Consider the following 24,166-nt stretch of genomic DNA (forward strand, 5'->3'; position numbering starts at 1 on the left):
ATATAGAATAAGGACAGATACTGATAATTATATCCAGCGTACAGGACAAGAGAAGTGATACTGTGCAGAGTCCATACATATAGAACATGAGAAGTGGTACTGTGCTGTATCATTGTAATTAGTATCTCTCCAGCACTCTCCATTAATAGACAATGTGTGGTTTTATGTAAGTGGGGCAGACCCATAAATCATTGCTGGTAATCATGCTGGAAAATATCCAGAGACTGTGTGATGTTCCCCCATTATTCATATCAACTGTCAGCCTCTAAATGCATCTCTTCCTCTCTGATGGAAAATATTGACACCATACGAGTGACACCTCCGCAGATGCTGCATTGTTTAGATTGCTGGTTGTCAGTATAAGCTGCTCATTTATCAGCCTGAATTGTGTGATCGTTGTCTGTACATCAGCAGTGAGCGAAACGCACAAACACAGCGAGATTCACCTACCTTCCAGAGCCAGTATTGGAGATCACACTGAGACACCACACATGTTGCTGATTTCATACAGACAATGACTCACCTCTGATCTCTGATTCTAGGCTGTTCACATCCACGCAAACAAGATGGACAAAAGAATTCTGCCAGTAGGGGGGTGGTAAAAACACAGCCCAGTCGTGTGTTTACATTTCCTTCTAATCACAAGTGTAAAGAAGCCCTCAAGCAGGCGAGGCTTTGGGCCTTTAAGCTGCAGATAACTAACCACATCAAAATAGAGCCTAGTGCTACAATGCTACATTTATCCAGATTTTGATAGACTGACCATCATCACACCTATATAATTGTGTTGGGACATCCCATTCAAAACAATGGTCATTATAACAGGGGCGTAGATAAGGGAGGGTTAGGGGGGTCCAAGACCCCTACCCCCCCCCCCCCCCAGGATCAGTCAATTTCACAGCAGCCAGGCTAGTGTAGCTGATCAGCTGCGAGAGCTGAACTGTGATCGCTGGATACTGGCTGAAAATACATTTGTTCCCCATCTGCCTGCATTGTAAAGCGGGTCGGGACTTGAAAGGTGCTGTATGATGTCGGGGGGGGAGGGAGGAAGGCACTTATGTTGAGCTTCAGCTACCTATTGGCTGGGAAGGCAGCAGGGGGCGGTGCTTGTGCCTCCTCAGCCAATGGGTACACACAATGCATTGTCCTTCCCTTCAAATTCACCCCGCGGGCTTCCAGAAGTTCCTGCAATGACCGAGGTGAGAGAGGAGAAAAGTTACTTTCATCTGATACATCGGGACCTATAACCTCAGCTTTACTTCCCCCCCACCCAGCTTTACTTCCCTTCTCCCAGCTTTACTACTCTCCCCTTCCAGCTTTACTTCCATTACCCCCCAGCTTTACTTTCCTTCCCCTCGCTTTACTTCCCTTCTCCCATCTTTACTACTCTCCCTTTCCAGCTTTATTTCCATTACCCCCCAGATTTACTTCCATTACCCCCCAGCTTTACTTTACATAGGACCCACCCCCTTAAAGGAGAATTGTACAAAAAAACAAGATTAGTTAAACCCACTAGTACTTTTCTTTTAATCGCTACTATTCCTTTAGATTGGCTTTTAAAGAGGAAGTAAACCCTGATGAGTTTACTTCCTCTTTCATTCCCTGTAAAGGCAAAGCATAATGGACTACTATGCATCGCATAGTAGTCCATTATGTGTCACTTACCTGACACAGGAGCCAGCTAAGTCACCGCTGTCCCCTGTAGTTCCGAGCGTCCATCTTCTTGGTGGGTCTCGCTGCTCCGGCGCTGTGATTCGCCGGAGCAGCGATGACGTGGCATGCGCGGGAGCCGAGACTCGCGGCATTGCCGTCATCGACGATGCCCCGCTCAGTGCGCCTGCGCGCCGCTGTCTACGGCGCATGCGCCGTAGATAGCGGTGCCCGTCTTCGGGCAAATATCTCCTAAACCGTATAGGTTTGGGAGATATTTCTTGGACCTACAGGTAAGCCTTAATCTAGGCTTACCTGTAGGTCAAAGTGGTTTGTAAGGGTTTACAACCACTTTAAAAATCACAAATGCAGCAATTTAGACATTGGATGAAAGGTTTAGCGCTGGGGAACACTTTTTTGTTATATAAAAAGTGCATTTTATATACAACTTTATAGATGAGACCAAAATGAGGGACAAATGAGGAGGAATGAGGGACAGAGGGACATTGCTCCAAATCAGGGAAGTCCCTTGAAATCAGGGACAGTTGGGAGCTGTGCACTCACTGAATACATCCTGCAGCCCCCAGTCTCAGATTTGGGAGTCCACACACCGACTGTCTGCCAGACACCCTTTCCATCCCACCTTACTTCCAACTGCTCTGCAGCCTGATACATTCTTTACAGTCTTCAATATTTATTGTCTTTCCACCAGCAGGCTAGTATATAGTACTAGAGGGAGACTCAGACTGCAGTGGTTGCTACAGTATATTGTTACTACTTTTAACAAGAGTAGTAAAAGTATACAGTGCAAACACTGTCTGCAGCCATGAAAGATACAACCACAGCACCTGTGATCATCATTATCATACTGATCATCACACTATACAACCTATATACAGTACAGTCACATGAAGTACAGTGTAATCATCGGCATGATAATGATGATCACAGGTGCTGTGGTTGTATCTTTAATGGCTGCAGACAGTGTTTGCACTGTATACTTTTACTCCACGCTTTTTTTCAGCTGAAATGTGGCACCCTGAGCCCTGTACTTTGTACGTAGTACACCCTGGACCCTGTACTCTGTACGTAGCACACCCTGGACCCTGTACTCTGTACGTAGCACACCCTGGACCTTGTACTCTGTACGTAGCACACCCTGAACCCTGTACTCTGTACGTAGCACACCCTGAACCCTGTACTCTGTACGTAGCACCCCCTGGACCCTGTACTCTGTACGTAGCACCCCCTGGACCCTGTACTCTGTATGTACCACACCCTGGACCCTGTACTCTGTACGTAGCACACCCTGGACCTTGTACTCTGTACGTAGCACACCCTGAACCCTGTACTCTGTACGTAGCACACCCTGAACCCTGTACTCTGTACGTAGCACCCCCTGGACCCTGTACTCTGTACGTAGCACCCCCTGGACCCTGTACTCTGTATGTACCACACCCTGGACCCTGTACTCTGTATGTACCACACCCTGGACCCTGTACTCTGTATGTACCACACCCTGGACCCTGTACTCTGTATGTACCACACCCTGGACCCTGTACTCTGTATGTACCACACCCTGGACCCTGTACTCTGTATGTACCACACCCTGGACTCTGTACTCTGTATGTACCACATCCTGGACTCTGGACCCTGTACGTTGCACACCCTGGACCCTGTACGTTGCACACCCTGGACCCTGTACGTTGCACACCCTGGACCCTGTACGTTGCACACCCTGGACCCTGTACGTTGCACACCCTGGACCCTGTACGTTGCACACCCTGGACCTTGTAAGTTGCACACCCTGGACCCTGTACGTTGCACACCCTGGACCCTGTACATTGCACACCCTGGACCCTGGACTCTGTACGTTGCACACCCTGGACCCTGGACTCTGTACTCTGTACATAGCACACCCTGGACTCTGTACTCTGTATGTAGCACACCCTGGATCCTGTACTCTGCACGTAGCACACCCAGGACCCTATATGTTGCACATCCTGGACCCTGTACACTGCGCACCCTGGACCCTGTACGTTGCACATCCTGGACCCTGTACGTTGCACTTCCTGGACCCTGTACATTGCACCCCCTGGACCCGGTACGTTGCACCCCCTGGACCCGGTACGTTGCACCCCCTGGACCCGGTACGTTGCACCCCCTGGACCCTGTACGTTGCACCCCCTGGACCCAGTACGTTGCACCCCCTGGACCCTGTACGTTGCACCCCCTGGACCCTGTACTCTGTATGTAGCACACCCTGGACCCTATACTCTGTACGTAGCACACCCTGGACCCTGTACTCTGTACGCAGCACACCCTGGAGCCTGTACTCTGTACGCAGCACACCCTGGACCCTGTACTCTGTACGTAGCACTCCCTGGACCCTGTACTCTGTATGTACGTAGCACTCCCTGGACCCTGTACTTTGTACGTAGCACTCCCTGGACCCTGTACTTGGTACGTAGCACACCCTGGACCCTGTACTCTGTACGTAGCACACCCTGGACCCTGTACTCTGTACGTAGCACACCCTGGACCCTGTGCTCTGTACGTAGCACCTCCTGGACCCTGTACTCTGTATGTTGCACCCCCTGTACTCTGTATGTAGTACACCCTGGACCCTGTACTCTGTACGTAGCACACCCTGGACCTTGTACTCTGTACGTAGCACACCCTGAACCCTGTACTCTGTACGTAGCACCCCCTGGACCCTGTACTCTGTACATAGCACCCCCTGGACCCTGTACTCTGTACGTAGCACCCCCTGGACCCTGTACTCTGTACGTACCACACCCTGGACCCTGTACTCTGTACGTACCACACCCTGGACCCTGTACTCTGTACGTACCACACCCTGGACCCTGTACTCTGTATGTACCACACCCTGGACCCTGTACTCTGTATGTACCACACCCTGGACCCTGTACTCTGTATGTACCACACCCTGGACCCTGTACTCTGTATGTACCACACCCTGGACCCTGTACTCTGTATGTACCACACCCTGGACTCTGGACCCTGTACGTTGCACACCCTGGACCCTGTACGTTGCACACCCTGGACCCTGTACGTTGCACACCCTGGACCCTGTACGTTGCACACCCTGGACCCTGTACGTTGCACACCCTGGACCCTGTAAGTTGCACACCCTGGACCCTGTAAGTTGCACACCCTGGACCCTGTACGTTGCACACCCTGGACCCTGTACATTGCACACCCTGGACCCTGGACTCTGTACGTTGCACACCCTGGACCCTGGACTCTGTACTCTGTACTCTGTACATAGCACACCCTGGACTCTGTACTCTGTACGTAGCACACCCTGGATCCTGTACTCTGCACGTAGCACACCCTGGACCCTATATGTTGCACATCCTGGACCCTGTACACTGCGCACCCTGGACCCTGTACGTTGCACATCCTGGACCCTGTACGTTGCACTTCCTGGACCCTGTACGTTGCACCCCTTGGACCCGGTACGTTGCACCCCCTGGACCCTGTACGTTGCACCCCCTGGACCCTGTACGTTGCACCCCCTGGACCCTGTACGTTGCACCCCCTGGACCCTGTACGTTGCACCCCCTGGACCCTGTACGTTGCACCCCCTGGACCCTGTACTCTGTATGTAGCACACCCTGGACCCTGTACTCTGTATGTAGCACACCCTGGACCCTGTACTCTGTACGCAGCACACCCTGGACCCTGTACTCTGTACGCAGCACACCCTGGACCCTGTACTCTGTACGCAGCACACCCTGGACCCTGTACTCTGTACGCAGCACACCCTGGACCCTGTACTCTGTACGTAGCACTCCCTGGACCCTGTACTCTGTATGTACGAAGCACTCCCTAGACCCTGTACTTTGTACGTAGCACTCCCTGAACCCTGTACTTTGTACGTAGCACACCCTGGACCCTGTACTCTGTACGTAGCACACCCTGGACCCTGTGCTCTGTACGTAGCACCTCCTGGACCCTGTACTCTGTATGTTGCACCCCCTGTACTCTGTATGTAGTACACCCTGGACCCTGTACGTAGCACACCCTGGACCTTGTACTCTGTACGTAGCACACCCTGAACCCTGTACTCTGTACGTAGCACACCCTGAACCCTGTACTCTGTATGTAGCACACCCTGGACCCTGTACTCTGTACGTAACACCCCCTGGACCCTGTACTCTGTATGTACCACCCCCTGGACCCTGTACTCTGTACATAGCACACCCTGGACCCTGTACTCTGTACGTAGCACACCCTGGACCCTGTACTCTGCACGTAGCACACCCTGGACCCTATATGTAGCACACCCTGGACCCTATATGTTGCGCACCCTGGACCCTGTACGTTGCACCCCCTGGACCCTGTACGTTGCACCCCCTGGACCCTGTACGTTGCACCCCCTGGAACCTGTACGTTGCACCCCCTGGAACCTGTACGTTGCACCCCCTGGACCCTGTACGTTGCACCCCCTGGACCCTGTACCACACCCTGGACCCTGTACTCTGTATGTACCACACCCTGGACCCTGTACTCTGTATGTACCACACCCTGGACCCTGTACTCTGTATGTACCACACCCTGTACTCTGTATGTACCACACCCTGGACCATGTACTCTGTACGTACCACACCCTGGACCCTGTACTCTGTATGTACCACACCCTGGACCCTGTACTCTGTACGTACCACACCCTGGACCCTGTACTCTGTACGTACCACACCCTGGACCCTGTACTCTGTACGTACCACACCCTGGACCCTGTACTCTGTACGTAGCACACCCTGGACCCTGTACTCTGTACGTAGCACACCCTGGACCCTGTACTCTGTATGTAGCACACCCTGAACCCTGTACTCTGTATGTAGCACACCCTGAACCCTGTACTCTGCACGTAGCACACCCTGTACCCTGTACTCTGCACGTAGCACACCCTGGACCCTGTACTCTTCACGTAGCACACCCTGGACCCTGTACACTGCACACCCTGGACCCTGCATGTAGCACACCCTGGACCCTGCACGTAGCACACCCTGGACCCTGTACGTTGCACACCCTGGACCCTGTACGTTGCACACCCTGGACCCTGTACGTTGCACACCCTGGACCCTGTACGTTGCACACCCTGGACCCTGGACGTTGCACACCCTGGACCCTGTACGTTGCACACCCTGGACTCTGTACGTTGCACACCCTGGACCCTGTATGGTGCACACCCTGGACCCTGTATGGTGCACACCCTGGACCCTGTACGGTGCACACCCTGGACCCTGTACGTTGCAATATATAAATGGAAATAAATAATTAAAATAAATAATAAATACAAAATATATAATAATAATAAATGAAATAAAAAACCCTGAGGCTGGCCATACATGTTCAATGTTCTTGTACAATTTTCTTTTAGATATAATATGAGGTCAAAACAAAACAGCCTTCAATTGTATACAATTGGGCCGGTCCTTGCACTACATAGTTTAAGGTAAATCTAAAAGAAAATTGTGCAAGAAAATTGAACATGTATGATCAGCCTAACCCCAACCCTTAACTCTAATATTAAACCCTAACATTAATATTACCCCTAACTCTAATAATATTAACCCCAAACCCTACTAATAAACCCTAACACTAATAATATTAACCCCTAATCATAATATTAAACCCTAACATTAACCCCTAACCTAACAAAATATCTAAATAATAATAAATTAACCCCTAATCTTTAAACTCTAACCCTTAACTCTTTACAAAAAAAGTAAAAAAATTGTTAATAAATAATAAATAAAAAATGTATAAAAGCTGACGAAAAATCTGAAAAACATAGCAACAAATGATTTTTTCCCTCTATTGGCTAGTTTAAAAAAACGCCAAAGCTCAAAAAGGATTTAAAAATGTTTTACACAAATGCTCAAAAACGCACATTCAAATACTTGGGAAAACACTCGAAGAGAGTGAGTGATCTGTGGATTTCCACCCCGCTGTCATCTGCTAAATGTCTTTATGGCGCTGGCATTGTATACAGGGACACAGTCCTGGTGGAACAGATAAGGGTCTTCCCCAAACTGTTAGCACAAGGTTGGAAGCACACAATTGTCTACAATGTCTTTGTATGGAAACCCCTGAGCTCCATCATTTGGAGGGGGAACACATACTTTTGGACATACATTGTACTTCATGGTCTCTTTATTAGGTACACATAGCATAGTACTGTTGTAAATGTGGAGTACTACAAAACTCAGCATGTGCAAGCCCCAAGAGATATCCTTACTTGATACAGTTACGCCAATCTGGCATGTGTTTTTGCCCAGCTCATTGGAGGCCGTGCAGCGGTAAGTCCCATCCATTGCCTGCGATACGTTTGTAATAAGGAGTGATCCCGACTGCTGATCTGTAATATAAAACAAATTATCACAGATATAGTTACTTACAATCAGGGCCGTCTTTAAGGCAGGGCAAAAGGAGCAGCTGCCCTGGGCCCTGTCATTGTTGTGGGGCCCAAAGCAGCTGCCTCATACTTGCCAACTACCCCCAGTTTACATTCCCTTGTCCATTCAGGTTTTAGTCCTGTTGTTGTGTACAGACGACTCACCTGCAGACCCTGTGTTTACATGTAAATAACCAGCATTCATATGTAAATAGCAGTGACATGCATATGTAAATAGCTGAGGCCAACGGCATTGATATGTAAATAAGACAGCATTCATATGTATATCATGCCCCCTGCAGTGAGGAGATGATGTGCTGTAACCTACAGCAACCAGTGAGCTGTATTACTGTACAGTAATCTCTAGCAGCCAATCAACAAGCTGAAATCATGTGCTGTAACCTCTAGCAACTAATCAGTGAGCCTTAAGGAGTGCTGTAACCTCTAGCAACCAGTCAGTAAGCAGTAATGATATGCTGTAACCTCTGGCAACCAATCTCAATTGCTGCCTGATCTGATACAGTAAACTGATTTTAAGTCTAGTTGCTATTTATTGTATGTCTCAGAGAAGGTGGAGAGCGAAATTGCATGGGGGGGGCCTAAGCAAATTTTTGCCCAGGGCCCAATCAATATTAAAGACGGCCCTGCTTACAATGTAACATGGCTCATTAAACAGAGGAAACAGTAATCAATTGCATTCAGGTCCTCGCTTATCTAACCTGAATGCGGAAAACAGAAAAGCTTTAAGTTGTTTGGCTACTAGATATAATGCTGAGAACTTGTCTCTGCTACAAATAATGGCAGTGAAAGTGGGAAATTTTTTTGGCGTAAAGCTGTCAGGAGTAGATTTCGGTCCAGAATACTAGATTGGGCATTTAGGCTACTTTTACACTGGGACGTCGGCGGTTTAGCAACGCTTTACTATCGTTTTTGCAACGCTTTTCGGACGTTAACAGGGTGCTTTTAACCCCTGCTAGCAGCCGAAAAAAGGTTAAAAGCACCCACAAAGCACTGCTAGAGAGTCTCTTTTCCAGCACTTCGGCGGTGCTGCCCATTGATTTCAATGGGCAGGGGCGCTTTAGGAGTGGTGTATACCCTGCTCCTAGAGCGTCTCAAAGATGCTGCTTGCAGGACTTTTTTTTACCGTCCTGCCAGTGCACCGCTCCAGTGTGAAAGCACTTGAGGTTTTACACTGGAGTGAGAGGAGAGGCTCTTTACAGGCAATTTACAGACGCTATTTTTAGCGCTATAGCGCCTGTAAAGGGCCTCAGTGTGAAAGCAGTCTTATCCTGACCACCAACATAAGAGTGGCATTTATACTGACCAGCAATATAACATGATATTAAAACTGATCATGTAATGGGAAAAAACACTGACCACCAATGCGGGTACTTATAATGACCACCAATGTAATGGAGGTAAAAACACTGACCCCCAATGTAAGGTTGGCATGTACACTGACCACCAAAGTAACAGGGGCATTTATACTGACTGCCAAAAAATGGGGGTATTGATACTGACCACTAGAGCTGCACGATTCTGACTAAAATGAGAATCATGAATTTTTTGCTTAGAAGATGGATCATGATTCTCACACGATTCTTGTGGCGTAACATCATCTTTAACATTAAAACAAAAAAAATTGTGCTAACTTTACTATTTCGTTTTTTTATTTTTTATTTATTGAAGTGTATTTTTTCCCAAAGAATTGCATTTGAAAGACTGCTGGCAAATACAGTGACATAAAATATTGCAGCAATTGCCATTTTATTCCCTAGGGTCTCTGCTAAAATTATATATACACATATATATATATATATACACACACACACACACACACACACACACACACACACACACACGTACGTGTATGTGTATATGTATGTGTGTATGTATGTATATATATATATATATATATATATATGTGTGTGTATATATATATATATATGTATATATGTATGTGTATATATACACATATATATGTATGTGTATATATACGTATATATATATATATATATATATATGTGTGTATGTATGTATGTATGTGTGTGTATATATGTATATGTATATATATATATATATATATATATATATATTGTAGACATGTCACTGGAGAAGTGGTTGAGGGGGTGTACATCTCACCTAGGTTGCTACACAGTGTGAGATGGTAAGTCCAGGATGGATCAGTTTCTCAGCAGCAATATGCTGCTGAGTTGTTATTTAATCTTGCCGGGCCTGGGTTTATATGGAATGGCAGGTAGGTTTGGTAGAGGGACCTGTCATTCCACACCCCCCATCCCTCGTTCCAGTTCTGGGTTTTGGATCAGGTGAGCTTTGATCCTAATTAGCCTGGGAAGGTAAAGGCTCTGCGGGCCTGCAGGTGTTTGCTCTCAGCCAGGGAAATGAACAGTCTGTGTGTTGGAGGAAGCTGCAAGCACAGCCACTGCTGGAGCTAAAACCCACCCTGCGATATCCAGGCGAAAGACGCTGTGTTTATACGTGTCAGATAGGTGAGAAGAACCTGTTAGTAAGCGCCCAGCCGGGCTAGGTTGTTTTCTTTTTTTGTTATTATTTTGTTCCTGTTATACACAAGAAGCACGGTGTTGCTGTATATTTTGTTTGTTGGACTGTTTGTACCACGAATAAACGCCAAGGTCTGCTTTATAAATTCCAAGTCTGCTGTGAACTGTGTCCAAACTCACCCTACCCCGGGAAGATCCCTTACAATTGGTGGAGAATGCGGGCAACACGGTTGCTAGGGGCAACGGTGTGGACAGACTTGGCTACAGCTGCTGATGTCCTGGGTGAAAGCTGCAACTACACTCCAAGAACAGTCCAGCAACATGGAGGAGATGCTGAAGCAGTTTATGCAAGTGAGTTTGCAACAACAGCAGGCTCAGACAGAGGCCAATAGACGACATGAACAGTCCATGGCTGCACAACAGCAGATGCATAAGGAAGAGTTGCAAGCTTTGCGCCAAAGCCAACAACAACTTATCGAGCACCTGATAGTAAATCGAGAGGCGCCTGTGGTTGCTAATCCACCCACAGTGATGGGAGCCGCTCCAGAGATTTTTTTTGGGAGAAGGACTGTGCAGACAGCGCTGCAAAAGATGACTGCTGAGGACGATGTTGAGGCCTATCTAACAGTATTTGAGCGCGTGGCTGAGCGAGAGAAGTTACCAGCCGCTGAGTGGGCAGAGGTAATTGCGCCCTATTTAACAGGTGAACCTCAAAAGGCCTACTATGACCTCAGTGAGCAAGAGGTTAAGGACTATACTCGGCTAAAAGAGGAGATACTTGCCCGACTAGGAGTTACTACTGCAGTCCGTGCCCGGAGGGTACGCAACTGGAGCTACAGTCTGGACAAATCAGCGAGGTCCCAGATGTATGACCTAATCCATTTGGCAAGAAAGTGGTTGGAGCCAGACACTTCTACTCCTGCACAAATCCTAGAGAAGGTCGTGATGGATCGCTACCTCCGAGCGCTTCCTACTGACCTGCAACGCTGGGTGGGACAAGGTGATCCTAAGAATGCAAACGAACTTGTCAACCTTGTGGAGAGGTTCCAGGCGACTGAGGACTACCTCCGTGATGTTCCTGCAGCATCTTCACCTCCCCGGAGCGCCAGATCTGTGCCGTCAGCTGGTAAGAGACTTCCATCTATTGGGGGAGTGTGGAGGGGTGCTGATGGAGGGAAAAGGGCTCAAGTGGTGTCTCAGGGACAAAAGACTGGTGATGGTCCCGGGTGGCTAAGGGGCTCTGAAAAGGACTCCTTGCCAAAGAGACCAGGCCCTATCCAGTGTTGGAGATGCCATGAGGCGGGACACGTGTCGGCCCATTGCCCTCTTACCACTGAACCCATGGAGTGTGACGCTAGCCGGCGTCAGTCGCTGTTTGCGGAACTATCTTGTGCTGCAGTTCCTGGACTAGAGACTGAACCGCAAATCTGCAATATTACCATCAATGACCTTCCCGTTGAGGCGTTAATGGACTCGGGAAGCCTCGTAACCTTGGTGCATGCTAGCCTGGTGGCTGGGGACTTAGAGTCTAAAAAGCATATGAGTGTTGTGTGCATACATGGTGATACAAAAGTGTACCCTATAGTGCTGGCTAAAGTCGGGACTGAACAAGGCACCGTACAATATGAAGTGGGTGTGGTAAAAAACCTCATGCATAATGTAATATTGGGGCGCGATTTTCCATTATTCTGGGCTCTCTGGGAAAAAAGAAAAATCCCCAAAAGGAGTGGGGATACCTCTAAGGGGGTTGCTTTGTCCCCTGTGAATGATAGAAGTGTGCAGGATGAAAATGATTGTTCTCCTTTGCAGGTCCTGGCTGGGGAGGAGGAGGCTCCTCCCACTGAGCAAAATATACTAGACTTAGAGGTGTCTAGGGATAATTTTGGCGCTGCACAATTACAGGACCCCACTCTCAAAAATGCGAGAGAGCAGGTTGCTGTTATGAATGGGGTACCTCAGGAACCAGATGCTGAAAAAAGATTTCCACATTTTTCGGTGACTAATGATCTTTTCTATAGAGTCAATAAGGTTAAGGATGAGATTGTGGAACAGCTTCTGGTACCTAAGCCGTACCGGCGTCAGGTGCTTGACATGGCACATAACCATGTTCTTGGGGGACACTTGGGGACTGACAAAACGCGAGAGAGGGTTCTCCAGAGGTTTTTTTGGCCGGCGATATATGATGACATTAAAAAATACTGCGAGTCGTGCCCCACATGTCAGGTTAGTGCCCCAGTGTCACATTTTCGCAGTCCTTTGGTTTCGCTCCCTATTATAGAGGTGCCTTTTGAGCGTATTGCCATGGATTTAGTGGGTCCCGTGGTAAAGTCAGCTAGAGGACACCAGTATATTTTGGTAGTCATAGATTATGCGACCCGCTATCCTGAGGCTGTACCCTTAAGAAACACTGCATCTAAAACAATTGCACGTGAGTTGTTTTATATGTTCTCTAGGACTGGGATCCCCAAAGAAATCCTAACTGACCAAGGTACGCCATTTATGTCAAAACTGATGAAGGAATTATGCAAACTATTTAAAGTCTCACACATCCGTACCTCTGTATACCACCCCCAGACGGACGGATTGGTGGAGAGATTTAATAAAACTTTGAAACATATGTTGAAGAAAGTGGTGGGAAAAGATGGTCGTGACTGGGATCATTTATTACCCTACCTCATGTTTGCTATTAGGGAGGTGCCCCAAGCATCCACAGGGTTCTCACCATTCGAGTTGGTCTATGGTCGTCACCCTAGGGGTCTACTGGACATTGCAAAAGAGACATGGGAGAGTGAGTCCACCCCATACAAGAGTGTTATTGAGCATGTAGCACAAATGCAGGACCGTATAGCCACTGTAATGCCCCTGGTAAGGGAACACCTCCAGAGAGCTCAAGAGGCCCAAAGTAGAATTTACAACCGGTCCGCAAGAATCAGGACATTCAACCCAGGCGATAGGGTCCTTATACTAGTCCCCACTGTTGAGAGTAAATTCTTAGTGAAGTGGCAAGGTCCTTATGAAATTGTTGAAAAGATCAGTGAGGTGAACTACAAGGTGCACCAACCAGGTAGAAGGAAGCCTTTCCAAGTTTATCACATAAACTTGATCAAGCCCTGGAAAGACAGGGAATCCTTGGTGGCGACAAATACTGTTAATAATTTGTCACCACCAATCCCTCCAGTCAAAGTAGGTGATGCTCTATCAGTGTCACAGAAACAGGAGGCTCTGGAATTTTTACAGAAAAACAAAAACAAGTTCTCTGACCTCCCAGGGCGTACCCACCTCATCCATCATCACATTGAAACTGAGCCTAGAAGCAGAGTAAACCTAAAGCCCTATAGGATACCGGAGGCACGTAGGAAAGCCGTATCTGACGAGGTAAAACGTATGCTTGATCTGGGGGTAATTGAGGTGTCACAGAGTGAATGGTCCAGCCCGATTGTGCTAATCCCAAAGCCCAATGGAACTTGGAGGTTCTGTAACGATTTCAGAAAGTTGAATGAGATCTCCAAGTTCGATGCTTATCCTATGCCCAGGGTAGATGAGTTGATTGAGAAGTTAGGTAACGCCAGGTACATAACCACCCTCGATCTCACAAAGGGCTACTGGCAGATTCCACTTTCTGGCGAGGCTAAAAAGAAAACTGCATTCTCCACCCCTGATGGGCTATTCCAGTATGTAGTGATGCCATTCGGGTTACATGGAGCGCCTGCAACTTTCCAGAGGTTGATGGACTTGATTCTGCGACCACATCGGGATTACTCAGCCGCCTACCTCGATGATGTGGTCATTTTTAGCCCTGATTGGGAAAGTCACCTCTGTAAGGTACAGGCCGTGTTGGATACCATAAGTGATGCAGGGTTGACCATAAATGCCGAGAAGTGTGCTCTAGCCCTAGAAGAGGCCAAATATCTGGGCTACATTGTTGGGAGAGGATTGATTAAGCCACAGCTAAATAAAATTGAGGCAATACAGAATTGGCCTAGACCCCTGACAAGGAAACAGGTTAGAGCTTTCCTGGGTATTACCGGTTATTACCGTAGATTTGTGCCGAACTTTGCCTCAGTTGCTGCTCCACTAACTGACTTGACAAAGGGCGGAAAGACAGCAATGGTCACGTGGACCCCAGAGGCCGAGAAGGCTTTCCAAAGCCTTAAGTCTGCCTTGTGCCAACCACCTGTGTTAGTTACCCCCAATTTCAGGCGAGAATTTCTGGTCCAGACAGATGCCTCTAACACAGGCTTAGGTGCAGTACTCTCACAAGTAGTGAATGGTGAGGAGCATCCGGTGACATACTTGAGTAGAAAACTAACCCCGGCCGAGAAAAATTATGCCATTGTGGAGCGAGAATGTTTGGCAGTGAAGTGGGCCCTAGAATCTTTAAAGTATTACTTGCTAGGCAGGAAATTCAAGTTGGTGACAGACCATGCCCCCCTAACATGGATGAAGTTAAACAAGGAGAGAAATGCAAGAGTGACTAGATGGTTTCTGTCCTTACAAAACTTTAATTTCACTGTGGAACACAGGCCAGGGAAATTACAGGCAAATGCTGACGCATTGTCGAGGGTGAGTTGTCTGTGGGGACAAAAGGCTCAGCCCTCCGGTCTGAAAAAGAGGGGGGGGATATGTAGACATGTCACTGGAGAAGTGGTTGAGGGGGTGTACATCTCACCTAGGTTGCTACACAGTGTGAGATGGTAAGTCCAGGATGGATCAGTTTCTCAGCAGCAATATGCTGCTGAGTTGTTATTTAATCTTGCCGGGCCTGGGTTTATATGGAATGGCAGGTAGGTTTGGTAGAGGGACCTGTCATTCCACACCCCCCATCCCTCGTTCCAGTTCTGGGTTTTGGATCAGGTGAGCTTTGATCCTAATTAGCCTGGGAAGGTAAAGGCTCTGCGGGCCTGCAGGTGTTTGCTCTCAGCCAGGGAAATGAACAGTCTGTGTGTTGGAGGAAGCTGCAAGCACAGCCACTGCTGGAGCTAAAACCCACCCTGCGATATCCAGGCGAAAGACGCTGTGTTTATACGTGTCAGATAGGTGAGAAGAACCTGTTAGTAAGCGCCCAGCCGGGCTAGGTTGTTTTCTTTTTTTGTTATTATTTTGTTCCTGTTATACACAAGAAGCACGGTGTTGCTGTATATTTTGTTTGTTGGACTGTTTGTACCACGAATAAACGCCAAGGTCTGCTTTATAAATTCCAAGTCTGCTGTGAACTGTGTCCAAACTCACCCTACCCCGGGAAGATCCCTTACAATATATATATATGTATATATGTGTAGGAAGGCCAGTATGGTGGCTTGAATTTATGGGAGGAGCCCGGGGGGTATTTAACCAGCCCGCTCGCCTGTGGTCTGTCGGTTTCCTGTGCGCGGCACGACGTCACTAGGCTGACTCTTCGAAACTCGTTAGCGTCCGTGAGTTACCGCTTCGCAGTTGTTCGAGGTCCTCGTTCCCGTTCGCAATTTACGTACTAACGCGTCGATTCGGCTGTCGCAGGTAGGGTTTTTTCGGTTGACTTGTCATTTCATACATTGTAAATGTCTCGTCACTAAACCTCGATATCAAACTTACGAGTCATTCGTAAAATCCTACACACAGCCATGACGTCTGTCTACTACTCGTTACGTTATCATACCAAACATTTCTTTGTTTTTTTTGTGTACCTCACACCGACGCAAGACACAGCTTTGTTTAGGCGTGTCTCACTGTTTTATGCTCCACAGACTAATCGATGTTTCTCGTGGATTTGATGGACACTGGTCAGTGCCATGTCAAGGCCGAACCATTTCAAACCATGTCAGATCATTTTAAATAATTTCCCCAGTTGTTTTTTCGGCCTCATTTCAGTACATGCTTCAGAGTCCCATTTGTTGAGTCACTGACTCATGCCTCTGTCATGGTAAATCATTTCACTGTCACGTATCACTATCCGATACGAATCCAGTCGCATCTACGATGCACCAATTCGTCCGGCGTGCCCCAGGTATTTTTCGGCCTCATTTCAGTACATGCTCCAGAGTCCCGTTCGTTGTCAGTCGCAGGTTGCGGCGCACCGATTCGTGCCTCTGTCATGGGAAATCATTTCACTGTCACGTATCACGTTCCGATACGAATCCAGGCGCATCTACAATGCAACAATTCGTTCCGGCGTGCCCCAGGTATTTTTCGGCCTCATTTCAGTACATGCTCCAGAGTCCCGTTCGTTGTCAGTCGCAATCGCGGCACGACCGATTCGGGCCTCTGTCATGGCAAACTTTGTCACTCATTTCACTGTCACTCACCGCGCTCTGATTCGAATCTAGTCGCATCCGTGATGCACCGATTCGTTCCGATGTGCCCCAGTTGTTTACGGCCTCATTTCAGTACATGCTCCAGAGTCAGGATTCATTGTCGGTTGCAGGTTTTGGTTCTCTGATTCATGTCTCTGTCATGGGAAATCATTTCACTGTCACGTATCACGCTCCGATACGAATCCAGTCGCATCGTGCGCTAATTCGTCTCAGCGTGCCCCAGGTATTTCAGCCACATTTCAGTACATGCTCCAGAGCATGCACGATTAACGGTCAGTCGCAACAGCGGCATGATCGATTCGTGCCTCTGTCATGGCAATCAAAATAATTTCACCGCCACGTACCGCGCTCCGTTTCGAATCCAGTTGCATACGTGATGCACCGATTCGTTACGGTGTGCCCCAGTGCTTTAGCCTCATTTCAGTGCATGCGGTCCGGTTCATCATCAGTCGAAAGTCGCGGCACGACCGACTTATGCCTCTGTCATAACAGATATTTCATTAATTTGACCGTCATATACCGTGCCCCAATTCGAATCGGTCGCATCCGAGATGCACTGATTAGTTCCGGTGTGCTCCAGTTGTTTTGTCCCCAATTGGCTCGGTCGCATTTCATTACATGCTCCACAGTTCAACTCGTCACTTATCGTCTGAAACGTCGTTTATCGCAGTCAGCCTATGTCACGGCAAACATTTCACTCATTCACTTCACACACTTGTCACTTGAGTCTAATCCACTCATACCAACAATACATTGGTTCGCACCCGTTATTTCAGCATTACAGGTATCGTTCGCATGTTGCCTGTCATTCCTCCAAGTCCGACACTCACTATAGATCGATCCTTCGTGCTTCGAATTTCAGCCAAGGGTCTCGATTAGTTCGTTAAAACCTTCGCCTCACTGCTACTCCCCCTGATAGTCGCACAATCCAATGCATGTTGGGTTCCTTTCATACACCTTATGACCGGTTCCTATCAGGATTCGTTACATATAGTTACAAAGATTCGTCTCAGTTTCATTTTCATACACGCTACAACCCGTTTCAATTCCAGTCGCCTCAGCGGCAAATCGATTCGTACCGGGTTCATTTCGTACTCTCCACGGTCTGATCTATATTAGATTAAATTCATACACTCTAAAACCGGTTCTTATCAGATTAATTTCATGCGATCGACTCATATAGGATTCGTTTCATTCTTACGACCGATTCATATCGGATTCATTCCATACACATCAAAGAAACAACTTCTTGCAAATCGCTACTAGCACGCACCCAAGCATACACTCCCTGCAATCATTGCAAAACACATATCCAGGCACAGACTTCTTGCAATCATTGCTAGCACGCATTTAAGCATAGACTTCTTGCAATCGTTGCAAGCACGCATTCAAGCATGGACGTCTTGCAGTCATTGCAAGCACGCATCCAATCGTAGACTTCTTGCAATCGTTGCAAGCACGCATCCAAGCATAGACTTCTTGCAATCGTTGCAAGCACGCAATCAAGCATAGACCTCTTGCAATCATTACAAGCACGCATTCGAGCATAGACCTCTTGCAATCGTTGCAAGCAGATGTCCAGGCACAAACTTATTGCATTAATTGCTAGCAGGCAGTTCTGGCTAGCTCAATAGATTGCTTTAGGAAAAAGCCTGGATACTTTCCTAAATGTACATAATATAATGGGGTACTTATATTTATAGGTAAAGTTGATCCAGGGAAAAATCTGATTGCCTCTCGGGGGATCAGGAAGGAATTTTTTCCCCTGCTGTAGCAAATTGGACTATGCTCTGCTGGGGTTTTTTTCCTTCCTCTGGATCAGCTGTGGGTGTAGAATTGGGTATGTTGGGTTGTGCTATACTTTATTTATTTGATTTGTGGTTGGACTGGATGGACTTCTGTCTTTTTCGACCTGGCTACCCATGTATCCTACTATAACTCCTTGCAATCCTTGCAAGCACGCATCCTGGCATAACTCCTTACAATCGTTGCAGGCACGCATCCTGGCATAACTCCTTGCAATCGTTGCAGGCACGCATCCTGGCATAACTCCTTGCAATCGTTGCAGGCACGCATCCTGGCATAACTCCTTGCAATCGTTGCAGGCACGCATCCTGGCATAACTCCTTGCAATCGTTGCAGGCACGCATCCTGGCATAACTCCTTACAAATCATGGCAAGCACGCATCCTGGTGTAACTCCTTGCAATCGTTGCAGGCACGCATCCTAGCATAACATCTTGCAATTGTTGCAAGCACGCATCTTGGCATAACATTTTGCAATCGTTGCAAGCACGCATCCAAACACACGTTCAAGCACAACTGCAGTCTTCGCAAGGACATGCGGTAACACAAATTTCTCACAGTCACTACGAACACATCTCCAGTGACAAACTCCCGTGCAATTGTCGCAAGTACACATTTAAACACAACTTTTGCAATCATGCCAAGGCACGCGACTTAGCATAACTTCTTGCAATCATTCTTTTGCAAGCACATTCTCAGTGGCACACAAACTGGCTACACGTCATTTTCAGCAGCACTTAATTGGCCACTTGTCTCCTGTGGCTTTTTCTTACAAGCCACTCACCGTTTCCTGTCTGTCATCTCTCCCTTAGGACAGTTGAGTTCAACTTCCGTCCTGCACCAGGATCGTGTTGACACACGCAACTGGCTTCTTCTTGTAACACGCTCAGGCTATACCTAGCCAGCGTTCAGCATTTCTTATCCTTACAGGACCCGGAGAGCCATCTGTCTTTACGGCCCATACAGCAAGATCCCCACTACGAGGCATCCAGAGGCATCAACCCATAGCCAACGGCAAACGCTCGCCCATCACAACTGCCATCTTTAGGGACATATAAAATCCTCGCACATTCCCCAGTCTAGTCATCCAAGCGGCCATCTACCTGATCCTTTGTTGTTTTCCACGGCCTAGCCAATTTATCATTAGTAGCACTGGCAGCCAGGTTCCACACAGACACCACCTGACGAATGCTCAAATCTGCAATACGGGCCATTCCCCAGGGTCGATCTTTATGTCACGCCTCCTGATCTTCCTCTCACTGACACAGGACCCCTCTCAGATCCTTAATTTAGATGCCGTGGCAATAGCAGACCTATCAATGTCGGAAGGTTCCTTACTGCATGGATTGGTATAACGTTGTTTATACCATCTACGATGCCCCTGTCACCCCTGGTTGTGAAAGATGCCGCAGCCTCCACAGACTTCGCTGCAATTTTTGGCCACCACTGGTTTACAGAACCATGGCATCAGGGATACTCCTAAACCCCGGGTTTACCTGGACTTCCTCCCTCTTCTAGCTATACCCGGTCATGACAGCCTCTCGACTCTGGGGTCATGTCAGGACAGGCCGTGGCTTTCACCACCGACAACTGGGCCGAGGTCGATCTTGTTGATGAAGCCAGGTCTGGACCGCTCTCGGTTATGTCCTTCCTGCGCAGACTGCTGCAGTTATCTTGGCGGCATCAGTTAGATGTCCATTGTATGTTCATTCCAGGCTGTCATCTTCTGGGACAGGTCTACTATCTTCACTAGTTCGCAATTTGGCCTTCTGCCCAGCCTGCTCATACAAACAGCCAGTTACTTAGCCTACTACAGGTTCTGATGGCCCAGCAAGTTCACCTTCAGCAATCCCGCAGGCAGGGGAGGGCTGGCAGGCTTAGGCCAGGGGGGCAAGTCCAGTCAAGTGGCCCATTGAACCACCGAATCAGCTCACTGAGGGCTTCATTCAAAGCAGAAAAACCAAAATGCAATGCAGGCCCATTAGGGGCACCAGGGCGCCGCCCCCTCTCTCCTCTCCACCCCCTATATGTATCGTGCTGCAATTCACCTGCTGCCTGACCCACCACTAAGATGGGGTAAGTGGCAGGCATGCAGAGGGCGGGTGTCCTCCCAGATCAGTCCGCACCACTGACCGGGGGGTCTAGGAGGTGGCTGTGTGTGTCTGTGCTGCTGGCCGTGCGTGCCGGAGGGGGGGGATTGGTTGGGCTAGTCCACTGGTGAGGGTGTTAGATAAGTCCGCTGGTGGGGGGGAGGGTGTTAGATAAGTCCGCTGGAGGGGGGGAGGGTGTTAGATAAGTCCGCTGGAGGGGGGGAGGGTGTTAGATAAGTCCGCTGGAGGGGGGGAGGGTGTTAGATAAGTCCGCTGGTGGGGGGGAGGGTGTTAGATAAGTCCGCTGAAGGGGGGGAGGGTGTTAGATAAGTCCGCTGGTGGGGGGGAGGGTGTTAGATAAGTCCGCTGGTGGGGGGAGGGTGTTAGATAAGTCCGCTGGAGGGGGGGAGGGTGTTAGATAAGTTCGCTGGAGGGGGGGAGGGTGTTAGATAAGTCCGCTGGTGGGGGGGAGGGTGTTAGATAAGTCCGCTGGTGGGGGGGAGGGTGTTAGATAAGTCCGCTGGTGAGGAAGAGGGTGCTAGAAAAAAACCAAAAGCAGCCACTGCCAAAATTTTAAATTGTCATGATGGCTATGCTATTAGAGGTGCGCATCTTCACTGGTCTCACGATTCGATTTGATTACGATTATCATGTCAACGATTCGATTCCGCGATGCATCATGGTTACTGTGCGCGGTTTTCTTAAAAAAAAATTCAAGCAGTCAGAAGAACTTAATTTTCTTATTTTATATGTTCTTAAAAAAAATAAAACAACACTCCATGCATGCAGCAAAGTCTAATCACAGCAGACAACTTAGTTCCAGTTCCAACCCCCCCCCCCACCAAAAAAAAAAATATATACTACAGGAGTTGATCAGAGACTGCAGACATACTACAGGAGATGATCAGAGACTGCAGACATACTACAGGAGATGATCAGAGACTGCAGACATAGTACAGGAGATGATCAGAGACTGCAGACATAGTACAGGAGATGATCAGAGACTGCAGATGTAGTACAGGAGATGATCAGAGACTGCAGACACAGTACAGGAGATGATCAGAGACTGCAGACGTAGTACAGGAGGTGATCAGAGACTGCAGACATAGTACAAGAGATGATCAGAGACTGCAGACATAGTACAGGAGATGATCAGACTGCAGACATAGTACAGGAGATGATCAGAGACTGCAGACATAGTACAAGAGATGATCAGAGACTGCAGACATAGTTCAGGAGATGATCAGACTGCAGACATAGTACAGGAGATGATCAGAGACTGCAGACGTAGTACAGGAGATGATCAGAGACTGCAGACGTAGTACAGGAGATGATCAGAGACTGCAGATGTAGTACAGGAGATGATCAGAGACTGCAGACGTAGTACAGGAGATGATCAGAGACTGCAGACGTAGTACAGGAGATGATCAGAGACTGCAGACGTAGTACAGGAGATGATCAGAGACTGCAGACGAAGTACAGGAGATGATCAGAGACTGCAGACGTAGTACAGGAGATGATCAGAGACTGCAGACGTAGTACAGGAGATGGTCAGAGACTGCAGACGTAGTACAGGAGATGATCAGAGACTGCAGACGTAGTACAGGAGATGGTCAGAGACTGCAGACGTAGTACAGGAGATGATCAGAGACTGCAGACGTAGTACAGGAGATGGTCAGAGACTGCAGACGTAGTACAGGAGATGATCAGAGACTGCAGACGTAGTACAGGAGATGGTCAGAGACTGCAGACGTAGTACAGGAGATGGTCAGAGACTGCAGACGTAGTACAGGAGATGATCAGAGACTGCAGACGTAGTACAGGAGATGATCAGAGACTGCAGACGTAGTACAGGAGATGATCAGAGACTGCAGACATACTACAGGAGATGATCAGAGACTGCAGACATACTACAGGAGATGATCAGACTGCAGACATAATGCGCCAAGTAGCCAGCGCTAGGTCCTAATGCGCTGTTGCCATGGAGACAGAGACCAGTGCTATCAAATTTCGGTGCCGGGAAAGCACCCCTGGTTGTTCGCCCCATTGGTCCGCTGTCGGAGGATTCCCCCATCCACCTGGAATGTGTAGATGGGGGAATTGGATCATATTTTTTTTCCAGTGTAATGACAAAAAAAAGCGATCAATATATGGGCTGCATAAGTGGCTTAGTGGTAAGTGGATGTTGGGAGAACAGAGCGGGGGAGGGAGACAGATAGGGGAGAGAAAGGGACAGATCAGTTATCAATGTGTAATGAAAAATGCAGAGCTCACTGATTCAGGGAGGAGGCTGGAAGTTCTCACAGCTTGGAATGTGTAGCTGCTGCTGTTCATATCTCCCGCGCACCCTCCTCTCTCCTCTCTCCTCTCTCCCCCCTCTCTCCTCTCTCCTGTCTCCCCCCTCTCTCCTCTTCACAGCTGTACATCGGGATAGGAGAGTGGGCGGGCCAGGCAGACACAGGGAGAGAGAGGAGGAGGGGCTGTAGCTGTATGCAGTACATTCATTGGTCCGTTGCTAGGAGGGGGGGAGTGAACTTGGCTGGGCTGTGTGTGAGACACACCGCTCAGCTGCAGCCACCAGCCCCTAAATGTACAGACTGATCATTCTGTCCTATGGACGGGACAAATCAGTCTGTTTTTAATCTAATTGTCACAAGGATAATGGGAGGCTGTAAACACTGCATTGTCCCTCCCACAGTGCTGGATCAGACAGACAGCTACATAAGCCCAGCAGGTCACGTGCAACGTGACGTTCTTGATGCCGGGCGTCCCCTCCCCTGACGTGCCACACACCTGGCCTGCCTCTGAGACTCCTGGGAGGTGGGAGTTGTAGTTTGCTGCGCTCACACTTCCAGGAGCTTTAGTGCAGCCGGACTACAACTCCCACAATGCAGCAGCGCGTCACAGCCTGAAAAAAAAAAAAAATGAACAGCCAGCCAGCGCAGCGGCCGTTTTAAAGATAATGTAGGCACCGGCCTGGGGGGAAATTTCCACCCTGCCCCCCGGCCCAGCCCGTCCCTGCCCGCAGGCCAAGTTCTGCGTAGTCGTCACTTGGCTCGCTACCAACATCATTTCATCCTCCACCTTGCAGTGTCTAAAACCCAGCAATCTGGCTCCAGGATAGACATCCATTTCTATAGAACAAACAGTGCCTGGTGTCGAGTAACCATACTAGACTACCTACTGTCACTCCTACCGGAACGCGTAAACTCTAGTCCCCTGTTGCCTTTTCGTGCTAACACTTGTGTACCTGCCAGTTTTCCAAACACATGGGGTTCTTCTACGCAGCCTACACCTCGACCCCGGTCCGTACCGTGGTCACTCTTTAGTATTGGAGCACTCTTGGCATGGGTCCCAGGTCACGTCATTGAGAGACTAAGCA

General features: G+C 48.5%; 1 protein-coding gene across 1 annotated transcript in view; it reads right to left on the reverse strand.

Annotated features, from left to right (window-relative positions):
- The window catches only part of VSIG2 (V-set and immunoglobulin domain containing 2), a 63,448-nt gene that overhangs the window by 11,059 nt on the left and 28,223 nt on the right, over nucleotides 1-24,166 (reverse strand). Inside the window, exon 5 of the mRNA XM_077457775.1 lies at nucleotides 7,922-8,041. Within this exon, the coding sequence (XP_077313901.1) occupies nucleotides 7,922-8,041 (120 nt within the window). The remainder of the gene's footprint in view (nucleotides 1-7,921; nucleotides 8,042-24,166) is intronic.

This window comes from Lithobates pipiens, unplaced genomic scaffold, assembly GCF_037356315.1.
Source record: "Lithobates pipiens isolate NorthernLeopardFrog02 unplaced genomic scaffold, aLitPip1_a1.2 Scaffold_27, whole genome shotgun sequence".
Taxonomy (NCBI): Eukaryota; Metazoa; Chordata; class Amphibia; order Anura; family Ranidae; genus Lithobates; species Lithobates pipiens.